We start from the raw sequence: 14,708 nt of genomic DNA on the forward strand, positions 1-14,708 counted from the left end.
TTTGCGACTACTCGTAGCACAAAAAGGTATTACGAAATCATCATTATACTCGTACCAGAGGGAGAATACCTCAGATCTGAGACCGGAGACCTGAGACGAACCCCATTCGTCTCGACGTGTCAACTGTCTCGATCTCGAATGTCAGTAAGTGCCAAGGGTCAATGCTCTGCCCGGGGTTAGTCGGCGGATACTCCAGTACTCGTTCGTTTAGTAAGCCCCATTAGATAATTCTCTAGAAATATGGCTAAAGAAACACACTGTTTAGCCATGGCAAACAGTATGGCCTGACCTCCCCGACTAAACCAAGTTGCCCTGGAGACGACAGACTTGCAACTAATTAAATATTTGCATAGAAATACAGATAGACATAGACAGATGAACAACAATAGCAGATACAAAGTGTGATGCAAGAAATATCCGTAAACAACACAACACAAAAAATATATAGAAATTGCGCACCTCAACAACAGGCGGCACGGCCCTACTTCACGCTCTCCATTCTCCTAATGCATTTGAACAACAATAGAAATAGCAATAGCAATCACAGCAATAACAATGATAAGTAAATTCAAACATACAGAACAAAAAATATATGTACGCCAGCAAATGATTGCAAATTCTTATTTAGTGATAAGAAATCGGTGGACAAAACAGGAAATATCTAAAGAACAGAGGCTTTACTCTGGATAAAAATAGGTTCAACAACTTAAGATTCAAAAAAGAGCTTTAGGAGGTAGTCATGGGAACTTTAGAGCCTATAAAATGATAAGATTATAATGGAGGAAGACCTATCTCAACTAATCTAAGCCCTACGACAACCCCAACACAAAGAACGATTTAGGGTCGAAGATAGGTGACTACGAATGGAATGGTGTTGATATACTCTGCCTCATGTGCGTGTTCTTCCAAAACTTTGCTTTGGCTTCACATCATTGCTCCCACATCCGTCAATTTGGGGACGACTCCCCTGCCTCTTACGCGCACGCGTAGCTGAAGCCCGACCGCAGACAGACCCTTGGAGACAGCTGATTGCCTGGCAGCAGGCATTAGCCGGAATGGGAAGGAGAACGCACTTGCTGTCTCTTTTTTTTCGGCTGCAGAAGAGAGCAGAGAGGAGAGCACAGGGCTTCAGCCTGTCGCTTCCTCTTCATACCAAAGCAGAATGCGTTGCAGCAGAGCAAAATAGCCACAGAAAAGACAGCAGCAGAAACAGAAGGCGCTTCAGCCGTTGGGGCCGAAGCATTGCATACTCTTTCCATGTGGCAGCCACCGCAATAGATTCCCTGTTGTAGTGGTTCCTACATAAAGAGATAAATCAAACAATGAGACAATTACAATTTTCTAGGTTAGAATCCGTCAGCTGTTTAACCTGCATGCAACTTGGCCTCACTGCTTTACGTTTCTCGAAATTTCTCGCAAAACCACAGAAACGCAGAATCTGTGCGTCATATTTAGGTGCTTTCAGTCTTCAAAGTCCTCCGTTAATGCGAAAGTTCGTATATGCTACCGAGGGATTACTCAAAGAATGACTGGCCGAAGTGGCACAACACACAGACACACACAAAACATTGTCATATACATGTCTAGCGAATGAATTTTTTTATTCAGGTACCATCGAAAGTATATCGGAGGCAGCCTGGGCATCAGTGAAGACAATGCAACGGGCGTAGAGCGTGCTGCCGTTGCCAGTGGCAATCTTGATCTCACTGTGGTCGTAGCGCAAAAGGGGGCAGCGCATCATTTCTGCGTAGATTGTAAGTTCGTCGCTCATCCAGGTGGGAGTCGAGCTGGCGATTAAGAGCAGCTTGGCTCTTCCATCTAAAATTGTCCTGGTGATGTTCGCGTGGTCGCATTGGAAAGCGCCGTCCGACACCGACACAGCAACTAAGGCCATCTCGGAGAGCTGCAGAAACTAAAGCCCTTTTAGATTCTGCACAATTTGTACTACTTATTCAAACCTTTTTTTCCAACGAGCTGCAAACTTATTGATGGTTGTTACACCGAACACCTTGGTTTTTCCTTTGGACTGATTTAATATTTTATTATGTTTTCCACAAATTTTCTTCTAATTCGTAACCTTTTTCACTAAGCCTTCTGGCATCTCTATGTGTGACATCAGAAGTTTGACAACATAATCATATCGATATCTCTCTGTCATGCGTGACCAGTGTTGCCCACTGTTTAGCATTTTGCCCGCCTCATTGCCAATTATTGAATGATTGGTAGCACTTTTGGTGCGTTTGTTTTGGGAAGGCGTAAAAGCGTTCAATTCTATTGAATTTGTGAACGGTTGGGGACTGCACTTATTGTGCAATCGAAAATACAAGATACCTTCTTGAAGGGTATACCAACGCCAACGTATTGCGCATGAGGTGCATGACTCTCTGTCATGCGTGACCAGTGTTGCCCACTGTTTAGCATTTTGCCCGCCTCATTGCCAATTATTGAATGATGGGTAGCACTTTTGGTGCGTTTGCTTGGGAAGGCGTAAAAGCGTTCAATTCTATTGAATTTGTGAACGGTTGGGGACTGCACTTATTGTGCAATCGAAAATACATGATACCTTCTTGAAGGGTATACCAACGCCAACGCATTACGCATGAGGTGCATACTCTCTGTCATGTGTGACCAGTGTTGCCCACTGTTTAGCATTTGGCCCGTCTCATTGCCAATTATTGAATGATTGGTAGCACTTTTGGTGCGTTTGTTTGGGAAGGCGTAAAAGCGTTCAATTCTATTGAATTTGTGAACGGTTGGGGACTGCACTTATTGTGCAATCGAGAGTACATGATACCTTCTTGAAGAGTACACCAACGCCAACGTATTGCGCATGAGGTGCTTTAGAGGATGAACCCTGGATAAGAAGAGTCTTCAAAGAACGCCTGTTTGGAAGACTGATGATATGCTCCGTGTGTTCTTCTTTGCTTTGGCTTCACGCCTTTTCCCATGCCTTCCATAACTTAATTACCAGTACCAAGCCCTCTTTCTGGTATCTTTTCGCATGGAAAGAGTCGCTAAAGTAATGCTTAACCCGCATACAATGGAGCAATAATGGTTTCTCATTCTTTTGCCTGACTTTTGTTGCTCTCTGGTCTGTTGTCTCTTTCGCAGTCAGCCCCGAGGGGCGAGCTATCGAGTTACAAAAAAAGTTGCAGGTTTTAAGACTCGTTTTTGCGGGGTAAGCGGTTTTATAGCTTGCCGGTTCTTTGACTCTCCTTCGCTTCCTCTTTGGGCCTTCTTTCGCCACTTACCTGCTTCTTCTTTACCTTTTTATACCCCCTATTCGTGGAGAACTAAGCAAATTTCTAGAACTTCTTAGGTGCCCTTTTTGGCGCCCACAAAAATATGTGACATCCACAATTAGCACATTCGGTAGAGCTGTTAATATAGATCTAAACCACCTATTTACCCAAAATCATCGAAATCGGCTAAGTTTTTCAACCGGAATAAGATATCTAGCGGGGTATCCCACAGTCGGAATATCTTTTACAGATTTTTTACTTTTTTTCCCCCTTTTTCCGTGTGTTTTTCGTGTTTGCTCTTTGCATCGCTTCGGGGCCGGTTGTTTCGTTTTGACTTTCTGCTGTTTACTTTTAAACTTTTTGGGCCCGGACCAGACCTCCGACTCCGACTCGACTTCGCTTGAGCCGCGTTCGGGAACCAGTTGACGCAGAACCGTTGCGGAACATGTTTGCCGCCGCCGTGCCACAAGCCACAAACAAAGTACGCGGCTCCCACTCGAGTGCAGCTCCAAAATAGTGTGTCTATCAATAGAGATATGTACATATACCCGCCTCATCATTCCATCAAGGACAGTTGCCTCACCTTCGCAAGTTTCGATGGCCCCGTTTTGAATTCAATGCAAATCTCTCGATCAAAACCGAGAATCTCCTGCCTGCCAGTCAATTATTAAGTGCTCTAAATTAATTGCTAATTGATAAAAAAAAAGGCGCCTCGCTTTCTTTGGTATCTTATCGGAAGTTCGGTGAGAAGAAAAACAAATGCCGAATCTTGTTTCTATTCTTAAATTGGAATGGCACTGGTTTTAATCGTGACGGTGTTAATTGGGAGGGGGAATCACTCCTGAGATTTATGCATTTTCCTCTTGTCGTATAATCCTACAAATCAAGACCCGAACGACACACAGTTTATTATTTTACGACCTAAAGATGTCGTAAAATATGTATTTATTGGTTGCCAAATGGCCGCCATATAGAACTTAAACGATTTTCGCTACCTTATCGGGCAAAAATTGATAATCTTCCATTTGAATATACGTATAATTTGGAGAGGTCTGAGAGTGCTTTCAAAGAATATGTGAATTGTTTAGGGTCTTTGTGGTGGTGTTCTATCTATATTCTGGCTAATGTCTGGGAAAGATCTTTAGCTGTACGTCCTACAAAAATCATTTGTTCGAATACAAATTTAAAATAATGTTGGTGGCTTTTTCATATACATTTTTTTCTACAATTCTCCATGAAATAATATATATTTTTCGAATATTTATTTCTCTCTGTTTTGGCTCGATAAATCGATAAATAAATTGATAAAACGATACATAAATATAACACTGAAACAGCGGCTTTAACAATTTTCCACACATATAAATACACATTTCATAGGTCTATCTACCACTTTGAGCCCTTATTTATACCCCCCAATAAATTTGGTGAGCATTTTGACACACTTCCTATATAATTTATCGGCTGGATATTACCGCGATCTATCTGTGCAGGTAATGACATATAGAAACGTACAATGGGAGTGCATTTTAGCGGGGCGAGAGAGTGCCAAGAGAATGAGAATGGGAATTCTACACGAGCTATTTGTCACTTTGCCCAGATTTATTATTACCATATTTTATTCCACACAGAGACAGGGCCAGAGCCACTCCTCCTCTTGGCTTGGCTCTTCTCTTCATTGTCTCTCTTTTCCGCTCTTTTTCTCTGTGCAAACTCTCAACCGAGAGAGCAGCGAGTGGAAGCGACTCTCGAGTCACGTTTTGAGTAAATTTTCGAGAGTGGAACGGGCCAGTAAAAGCGACTGAAGTGATTCAGCATTCATTTGGTTTTTAAACGTGAAACGTGAAGCGCGAAACGCGAAACGAGTTACTCCAGAGCGGATCGACAACGGTAGAGATCTCAGCCTCCCACTCGAGATATCCCAGATTTGCGTAGAAGAAAAGTTCAATAGACGATAAGCAGAGGATCCAGAACTGTGTCGAGCACGTGCCCCGAGTGGCAGATAAACGCGTACTCGTATATTGCGCATACGCCTCGTTTGCGTGTGTGAACCACTAGAATTCTGTGAAATATTCAGTTTTGATTGAAAGTGACAACAATCTCGAACAATCCCCGTCGCGGTAGCCGAAAACTACACGAAAATGTGCGAATTGATGGTCCCCGTCAATCATGGTCTCCGCCGTGAGGTAAACTATGGCTTAACACATGACTCACGTGATTTCCCAGCTGTTTTTTCTCAATAAATATACTATGGTTGAGGCACAACTATTAACACACACTCGAACTCCGAATCGTGCTTAAAACATGCATATATTCACATATGATATGACACTCGTACGATATCCCAGCCAGATACCAAACCAACCAGATTTCAGAGCCCACTAAACAGATTCCCCCCCGCCCCGAGATCCCAGACCGCCCAGACCTCCCAGACCAGACCAGACAAACAACTGTCATTGACGTTTGACTTTGGGCTCTCAGATTGGACTCCGAATCCAACTCCGACTCCGAATCTGATTCAGTTTCAGTTTCTGATCTGATCTGATCTGATCTGGGGCTGTGGTGGAGTGCGTTGGATTCTCGCTGATTGTTTGCTGTTTACTTTTGTCCACTGATGAAATTGCGTTTTGTTTTTTAATTGCACCCCGCCCCGCCCCGCCTACTCCCTCCTCGAGTGGTTCGGTCACGCCTCAATTCTGGCTAGAATCTGCGCAATATATTTACACACAGATACAGATATATATATTCGTATAATTTGGAATGTCTGAATGGTTTTCCAATGTTTTTCGAGTGACCTATTTCACTCTCTCTCTCTCTCTCTCGCTCTCTCTCCGTCTGCCGACCTTCTATAGAGCTTTACCCAGTACCGAGCACGAATCATACAATATGTGACTCTTTATCATAGCTTTTGTATCTGGCTAATTGCAACCGAGGCCACACGTTGCATGACTCTCATTTGTGCAACTCTGTGGCTCGTTCATAATTGATTTATGATGCCCAGTGCCGCCGCGTACAATGGCACTTTGAATGCTACCAAAATCGAAAGTCAAAGTCAAAACATTACCAATTCAAGGGTTCTTCAACTCGAGTGCCGCCTGGCCAATCAATCAATCATTTTGTTGGATCTTGGCGCTAATCAAACCCCCAACTGCGATGCGCACTCCCTGGCAAATTTCTACTGTATTATTTGTGGGCTACATTAGGGATGTGCTTTGTTTTTGGTCTGTTTTGAAGACTTGCTAATGGCCAAATCACGTACAAAAAAAATGACAAATAGTTCCCAAATAAATGATTGCAGAGGGGCGCCATATGGTGGGGGCACTCCGCGAAAACATGTGCTTTTTGTAGGTGTTGTCTGCTCTGGGGATTAGTTTTTATTTAATCAAGAAACCTGCTTCTCTGCCTTTTCTTTGATTAGCACTTGGATAATCCCATATCCATCCAAAACTGATCCGAATCACAGTTTATTTTGGCCATTACTGCCCTCAACAGACAGGGACAGGGATCGCAACGAATGACATTACCGATGATAATCATTGACGTCACATGGCGAAATATTCACACGCTGTCAATGCCAATGAATTAGTCAGAGAACGAAGCGAATTTCACAAATGCTGAGGTACAAATTTGGGAAGGAGCGACCTCTCCTGATAGCTGAGATTGCGGATAAGATTCGATTGAAATTGAAAGTTTTTGAGCCAATGAGGAATGAAGATAATGTGAGGGGTTCAGTATAGTGTTAGAGCCCCAATCGATCGGTTCATCATGGGATTACACGGAAAACTGCGACCGCATTGTCTCCATCGGGTTTTTAGGGTGAGAGGAGAACTGGGGCAAATGGGGGAAATGGGATTCGATTTGTTGGTCAAACAGTAAGCCACGATTCAGAAGTTCATTCCATGTCAGAATATGGTTCGGTCGGGCTCAGTATTTTATTCCCTTTCGTTGAGAACAGTCCTCGAAAATACATAACAAATTTCGTTTCAGTTTAGTTTTTGGATTTCATTTCACTTTCTGAATTACATCAAGAATCATCTAAATCTAAAACTATTCGAAAAGTACAAAATTCCTTGTATGCAAAAAAAAACACTCGCTGTCGCGGTGCGCTTTCCTGGACTCACTTTACGACTGTCCTTGCAACTGACTCACTCTGCGGCATGAAGAGCCACCAGATAAATCTCTCGAAGCTGGCCATCCGAACGGCGAACGCCTCGAAGCCCAGCACTGGCATCGTGGCCACCATGCAGGGCATGTGCAACGCCAGCAGCCACAGCCGGCTCGGCCTCGGCCTCGGGGCACCCAAGCAGATGCGCAGCGACGTCCTCGACCGGAACCGCGCGAAGCCCACGCTCACGATCCGGCAGCTGAAGTACGAGGTCAAGACCACGGGGACAATGACAGGGACGCTGTTCTGCGGCGGCAACAAGATCTTCTCGTCCACGAATGTCCTGATCGTGAACCTGCCCCGCCAGCCGAGCAGCAGGCACTGCTGCTTGGTCGCCAAGCGCTCCATGGCCACGGCGGCCGCCCTGCTGAAGCGGAGACAGCCGGCTCTGCCGCCCCAGGCCAAGATGAGGACGCCCGGCCTGTCGGCCGCCCAGCAGCAGCAGAACTACGCCCCAACGATGACCCCCAGCCAGGACCGGAGCCGGACGCTGGCCCAGGATATCAGCAAGTCCATTTCGGCTGATCTGATGCCCATTGACGAGCAGATTCGAACGCGGATCTGTGTCGTTCGTCGGCCAAACCAGGAGAAGGACCTGCTGCATGGTTGGAAGCGACCAGGCTCCTTGGCCCGCCAGACCCTTCAGGCCACTAAGATGGCCCGCCAAGGTGATGCGGATGCGGATGCGGACGAGGAGCTGCTGGTGAGGCAGGCGAAGACGCCTCGTCGCAAAATCAGGTTCCCGAAGCCGATGGAGCGACCCCGGGCTCCGAGGAACAAATCGGTGTCGAAATCCCCGATATCCACGGAGTCCCAGCCGTCCTCCAGCAACGAAGGCAGCAAAATCGGCAAAAGCACAAACAGCAGCAGCGAATTGAAGAACCGCAAGGCCGTTGCCATGCAGCGCTACGTGTACACATCGACGCGTCGCAACTCCAGGGCCTTGCAACACGACGAGCGCATGCGGGTGACCGACTCCAAGCCGCCTGCCTCCTACCCGTTGGACGACTTCGAACTGATGGACGTGGCCTTGGCCAAGAATCCCCAGCGGACACCTGCCCCTGCCCCTGCCCCTGCTCCGGCCCCTGCTCCGGCTCCTACTGCCGCTGCCGCTGCCGCTGCCGCTCCTCAACCCATGGACAAGAGGCGGGTGAGCCCCAACCTGGTGACGTACCAGCGATACAACCAGCCCAAGGCGGAGCGCGACTTTGTGAAGAAGAATGTCTTTGGGAGCATGGAGCCGCCTGTGTGGAGGCAGGCGTCCGTGGCGGCCGACTCCGGGAAGAAGCAGCCTCCTGTCGCGGCAAGCGCCGAAGGCGAAGATTACTGGACGAAGGAGTCTGTAGATTGCTTCGACTGGATGGACATGAAGCAGCCGTATGTCCAGTCGGAGGCAGATCGCGAGGCCGCCCTCCGGAACATGATTAAGGGCACCGCGAGGCCAGATCCCATGGCTATGACGAAGCGTCTCGATGACATCTACTATCCTTCCCAGCTTTTAGGGCGCCAACCGCAGCCCACCGCCGACACTGCCGGCGGGCAGGTGAAAACTGTTTCAGCCGGATCCCCCAGCCTCGTACCCCCCCAGCCTCGTCCGTCCAATCGTCGCCTTCGGAGCTCTGACCGCGCCAACAGCACATACTCGGCGGCCGTAACGTCCAAGCCAAGCCAGGACAAAATGTGGCGTAGCCGGACGCAAGAAAGGAACCGCCAGGAGAGGTCGTCCTCTAGCGTGGCCCGCATGAAGACCCCCGAGCTGCCGCGCCAGTCCAGGAGCAGGAGTCAGTTCCACCAGGACTACTACACCCAAAAGCCATCGCACAAGTCCAACCACATTGAGATGAAACGAGTCCCGGACAAGAGCGACAACGACAAGAACAAAGACTCCGATTGGAAGATCTTATTGCCAGAGAAGTACGTACAGAAGTCGGCATACCAGCGCCTCGGTGGGCCCGTTTCAGAGTTCCACCACAACCGTGCCAAGAAGTGGTAGAGACGAGGCACCCACCGTCCTCCAACCAGAGCCAGTAGCAGTCCCAGAAGCAGTAACAGTGCTCGTGCCAGTCGCACTTGCAACAGAGCGCTTCACAGAGCCGCCACAGTCCTCCGGCTCGAGGCAGCAGAATGACGATGCCACCAGAAGAGGCATCCCCCCACACAATCGTAGCAGTCATCGTTCCACAACACTCACTAGTCCCCAAAATTATGCAAGGATGCAGGGGCTACCCTGCATTCTCGTAGTTAGAGAACACCCTCGAAGAGGGTGCATCCAAATTTTCGGTTTCTACAAATCAAATTCTGATCAGCAAAACTCTTTCGAAGAAGCCCTGTAACAGTAGTCCCTCTATCGAGCTACATGTGTCACAAGTATCTGTTTCTCTCGTGTAACAGTAGGACTAAATATACATAAGACATCTGTTCTTCAACGATTTCAGAGAAGTGTGTTTCCCTAGAGTGGCCAGGGTTCCCACAGCGACAGTCACTAAGCGAAACTGTACTTTTAGCAATGTTGGGCTTGGGATCATTGAACATTTGACATATATCACTAGGGAAGTTGGATCTGGGTGGACTCTCATTGAATGGGACATCTATTCGTTAATCTGTGGGATCTGCAGTTTTTGAACGACCCCTCAATGGCTGGGCCTCCACTCCTCCGTTGCACCGTTGCCGATTCTCACTACTGCATTCTTCTGCATTAAGCATTGTATTATAGACATCTTTCAGCCTCTCTAAGTGTACATTTTTCGTGTAATTTTTGTTCACTCAGCTAGTGCCGATGCCGATGCCAAGCGAGCGATTTTCATTTGTAGTTGATTTTCAAACCAAAAACCCCACAACCACTGACACTATACCCCCAACACACAACATACAGTACGCACTGCATACAGTGAACACTTTTAATCACACTCCCACACAAAGAAACGAAACGAAACGCAATGAAACCCCTCCCCAAAATAACAAAAGAAACTCTATTTTTGGATATGTATTTTGATATTGATTTGTGATTGATATATCTATCAATTAGCTTTGGTTTTATGGTTTATTTTGGATTCCTGAAGCATCTGTATTAATCCTGAACTCTTCTCCATCATCCATCGTTCCTCCAGGTGCTGTCCATGAGCACAGATGAATATCGCAAGACCTCACTGTTTGCGACTGGTTCCTTCGACCTGGACTTCCCCATTCCCGATCTGATTGGCAAGACAGAGATCCTCACAGAGGAGCATCGGTAAGTGGTCGATTAAAGGAGAGCATGCACTGCCATATTTCAAGTCGAATAAATGTAAAAAGTCGTCAACTGCTGCGCTCCCCTTTTGAATGGAATACTGCTTGATCTTTTGGTTGGCTTGGAGTGAACCCTATACTTATGTGTTGTACCTTTTCTTACAGCGAGAAGCTCTGCTCTCATCTGCCAGCTCGTGCGGAGGGATACTCCTGGTCTTTGATCTTCAGCACATCGCAACATGGTTTCGCCCTGAACTCCCTGTACCGCAAGATGGCGCGCCTGGAGAGTCCAGTTTTAATTGTCATCGAGGACACAGATAATAATGTAAGCCAGTGCTCAACTAGATCTTATATGAAGAGGAATACTAACCTGTATATATTTATATTTTCTGAAGGTATTTGGTGCCCTGACCTCCTGCTCGCTGCATGTGTCGGATCATTTCTATGGCACCGGCGAGTCCCTGCTCTACAAGTTCAATCCCAGCTTCAAGGTATTCCATTGGACTGGCGAGAACATGTACTTCATCAAGGGCAACATGGAGAGCCTGTCAATTGGCGCCGGAGAGTAAGTACTCACCCTGCATTCCCATACCATTCGATGTGCTAACGTCCCATCGTATCCCTTCTTCGTTTCAGTGGTCGCTTTGGCCTGTGGCTTGATGGAGATCTCAATCAGGGACGATCACAGAGTTGCAGCACATACGGCAATGAGCCTCTGGCGCCACAAGAAGACTTTGTTATCAAAACACTCGAATGCTGGGCATTTGTTTAAGTGAATTTCTGTTGAGAGCAACAACCAACAAACACACAACACATACACACATACACACACACACATAACAGACAACACATACACACATATTTATGGCGCCATCCGCCTACCTACCTATTTAATTAATTATATGTACTAAAAAAAAAACGATAAACGATAAAAAACAACAAACAACCTGAGAATGATGTCAAAAGCTAGTGTGCGTCTAAGCAAACCCTAAGGAAAGTCCACACAGCCTCCCCTAAAACAACCAAGAAAAAAAAAAAAACAAAAACCCCAATCCAAAAACACTCTAGAAATCGTCATTCTGTGAGCTTGAGCGGAAAGCGTTTTTCGTTGAGGAGCTAGATCTATGCGTTTGAACGTATTAATTATTTAGTTTTTATATTGTATACCTATTATTAAACGAGAAGCAACTAAATTATGTGTTAGATTTAAACAAGGCATGAGAAAACCTAAAAACCCAAAACCCCTTGAAGGCAAAACAGCAAGCGACACGCAGCAGCAAAATTAGACAAATTAAAGCAACGTTAAATGAAATGAAAAACAATTGAAAATCACATCTACGCCCCCACAATCATTCATACACACACACACACACACAAACACACATACACACACACAGATACATTTAAGTTAAGTTCTAATTATGGAAAAATGAGTAACATTAAAAATTGTGAGAGGAAACGCCACAGGCCACACGATACCAGAAGGTCGTGTCGTGTTTCCTCGGATTTATTTCATTTTGAATTTAACTTTTTAATTCGTTTCGAGAACATTTTGTGCAAAAAGAGAAGAGTAGGAAGGAAGATAACGAGAACGAGAGAAATAAAAAAGAATGTCGATATAATTTTTAGTGCAAAATGCTGATTGCAAGTTAAAAAAAAAAGATAATAGAAGAGGAGGATAACTTTTAAATGATTTGGCTTTTATAATAAATGTAGAGGAAGGAAGACAAGGAGCAGCAACTGAATGCAGAGCGAAAGAGTTTTATTTTTTAGTTTTATCCGATATACTATATATATTTAATTATTTTTATGTTTTAATGCTAATGATGTTGACTTTATGCAATATATACTAAAAACAAACAAACAGAAACAACACCAGAATGAAATACACAATATTATACAACAAAAAAACCAAAAAAAAACATGGCCAAAACCGAGAAATTTTTAATTACGTGTAATTCTTGTCATCTTGTCAGGGTCCTGTCCTGACCCCCCATCCCCCATCCTCATAGATGTGCTATATCTTTTGTAAAGAGAGGCGTGCCACGCGTTGATTTTAAGCAGGATTTGTAGTTGTAAGTTTTTCTCCTCCCGACCCCACAGGACATCGCAGAAGATCCTCCGACTCGTAGGATTGCGTTTGCCGCCGTGTGGAAATGGAATGGAAATGGTTTTTTGATGAAACAACAAAACAAACTTAAATGGCTTTATATCCCTTTTGAGATACAATTTCAGTATAATTAACGAAACAAAACAAAACAAAACAAAACAAAAAAAGGAAAAAAGAATGAATATATGTATATGTATACACATCTGATAAAATATACTATATACTCGTTTGTATATGTGTATCTAAATGTACAATGGTAGAAGCGAGTCTAGAATAAATGTAAGTGTAATTTTTGTAGTGTATTTGCCGGTCCCCACACACTCCCTATACCTATTCCCCTTACACCCCCCCAATCGATGTGTTTTGTAAATGTTGCCCCGAACAAGAAAAATCTGAAAAAAAAGAAACATATTCTAAATATTCGAACACACGAAACGCTGCAAACACACATATTTGAGAGAAACAAAAAAAACGAAACAAAATTGCTGATATTTTACACTGAACAGAGTTCGAAAAAGAAGAATGTAAGAGATACGAGTCTAGAAAGAATATTTCATTTCATTAGAGTTGAAGTTTTTACTCACGAAACAACGCACACAACAATGAGATGAGGAGAAACATTTGAGAACCTAGTTAGTAGCTGTAAAGATAATCCCAGCGGAGAATCCTCTCCTCTTTAGCATGCAAACAATTTAGAGAAATTTAGCTGAAACTTTTTGCACGCACCGCCCCTCCCTGGTCCCAAGAACCCCCAGACAGGAGACATACTCGTAGTATACAGTACGATATGATATGATATATGTATGGTGAAACGAACTATGGAGACTCACGCCAAAGAAGATGTTTTTAGATGTTATATACTACTCGTATTTAAACGATCTTGACAGATGGACAATTTTTGTGTAACCTAACCGCAGATACGATAAACGTATGCTCTATCTATACGATATATGATATATCCTCCTCAACACGCATGATAAACCTGAAACCCCAATGATGATGATGATGATGATGAAACTCCTGTTGTATTGTGTAAACGGAAGACTTTCTTTTTAGGACTACATATAGAGGAAATTGGAAATGCTTGTTTACAGAGCGTGACAAAATTATAATGATAGTCCCATTAAAAAAAAAAACTGAAAGAATCAGAATCGTTAGCTTAAAACTCACTCCGACTATGCGCGAACTTCATTCGAGAAACACACAACAAAAATCTTGAGACCAAAATGCGTTTACTAACAGATATACTCGTATAAACTACAGATCCCCCACAAAAGGAAGCGAGAGGCCGGCCTACCTATCATTAAATATTACTCGTAAATGTATACCGATGATTAGTTCGTTGACCAAAAGTCAATTACCAATTATATTGTATGTTTCTCACACACACACACACCACACCACACAGAACAAAGGCAGAAGCAGACAGAATAGGGGATTACATAACTGAGAAATATGCATATATACATATATAGGAGATTATTAATTTCGGTAGCCTATGGAGAACTATGTTGTTGAATTCGTAGATATTTTTGTTGTGCGTTGAAAATGAAACATAAACCAAAAGCAAAGCGTAAGATGAAAATATTTTTAAATTGTAACTTCTGTCAATTAAATTGTAGACTGGTGCATATACCAAAAGAAAATGAATATGAAAACTGTAAAACCAAAAAAGAATTTGTTAACATCATCGATGGATGGTGGTCCAAGATGGATGGATGGATGATAGGTTCTGTTCTGTCCCATTGGAGTTTTTTGTTGTGCGTTCCAATAAAGTGCTTAGTATTTGTGTAATATACTACATATATATCATAGCTAATTAGTGCGGCATTATCCCAGCCTAGTGTGCGAGTACTTTTCCCACTCAGTGTCCAGTGCTTTGCCCCCCAACCAGTGTTGAGTAGTTTGCAAAATAAAAGAGTTTCTAGTTGTTGCGCACCGAACACAAAATTATTGCAAAATGTAA

General features: G+C 44.3%; 2 protein-coding genes across 24 annotated transcripts in view; one reads left to right on the forward strand and one right to left on the reverse strand.

Moving 5' to 3' along the window:
- The window catches only part of LOC6591770 (TLD domain-containing protein 2), a 70,266-nt gene extending 57,764 nt beyond the window's left edge, over positions 1-12,502 (forward strand). For 22 of the 23 annotated variants that reach the window (XM_026984767.1, XM_026984754.1, XM_026984766.1 and 19 more), the window contains 4 exons: positions 10,515-10,636; positions 10,798-10,957; positions 11,028-11,197; positions 11,269-12,502. In XM_026984767.1, coding sequence (XP_026840568.1) covers positions 10,515-10,636; positions 10,798-10,957; positions 11,028-11,197; positions 11,269-11,404 — 588 coding nt within the window. In that variant the 3' untranslated portion in view covers positions 11,405-12,502. Of the gene's footprint in view, positions 1-5,108; positions 5,429-10,514; positions 10,637-10,797; positions 10,958-11,027; positions 11,198-11,268 lie in introns of those variants that run through there. The other variant, XM_002017193.2, reaches the window with a different exon arrangement.
- Positions 674-2,085, reverse strand: LOC113564960 (60S ribosomal protein L30-like). The gene is made up of 2 exons (XM_026984771.1): positions 1,959-2,085; positions 674-1,903 (listed from the first exon to the last, which is right to left on the reverse strand). The coding sequence occupies exon 2, from the start codon at positions 1,892-1,894 to the stop codon at positions 1,601-1,603; it is 294 nt and encodes a 97-aa protein (XP_026840572.1). The 5' UTR covers positions 1,895-1,903; positions 1,959-2,085; the 3' UTR covers positions 674-1,600.
- Positions 12,503-14,708: the final 2,206 nt, after the last annotated feature.

This window comes from Drosophila persimilis, unplaced genomic scaffold (assembly GCF_003286085.1).
Source record: "Drosophila persimilis strain 14011-0111.01,24,50 unplaced genomic scaffold, DperRS2 tig00000000-arrow-pilon, whole genome shotgun sequence".
Classification (NCBI taxonomy): domain Eukaryota; kingdom Metazoa; phylum Arthropoda; class Insecta; order Diptera; family Drosophilidae; genus Drosophila; species Drosophila persimilis.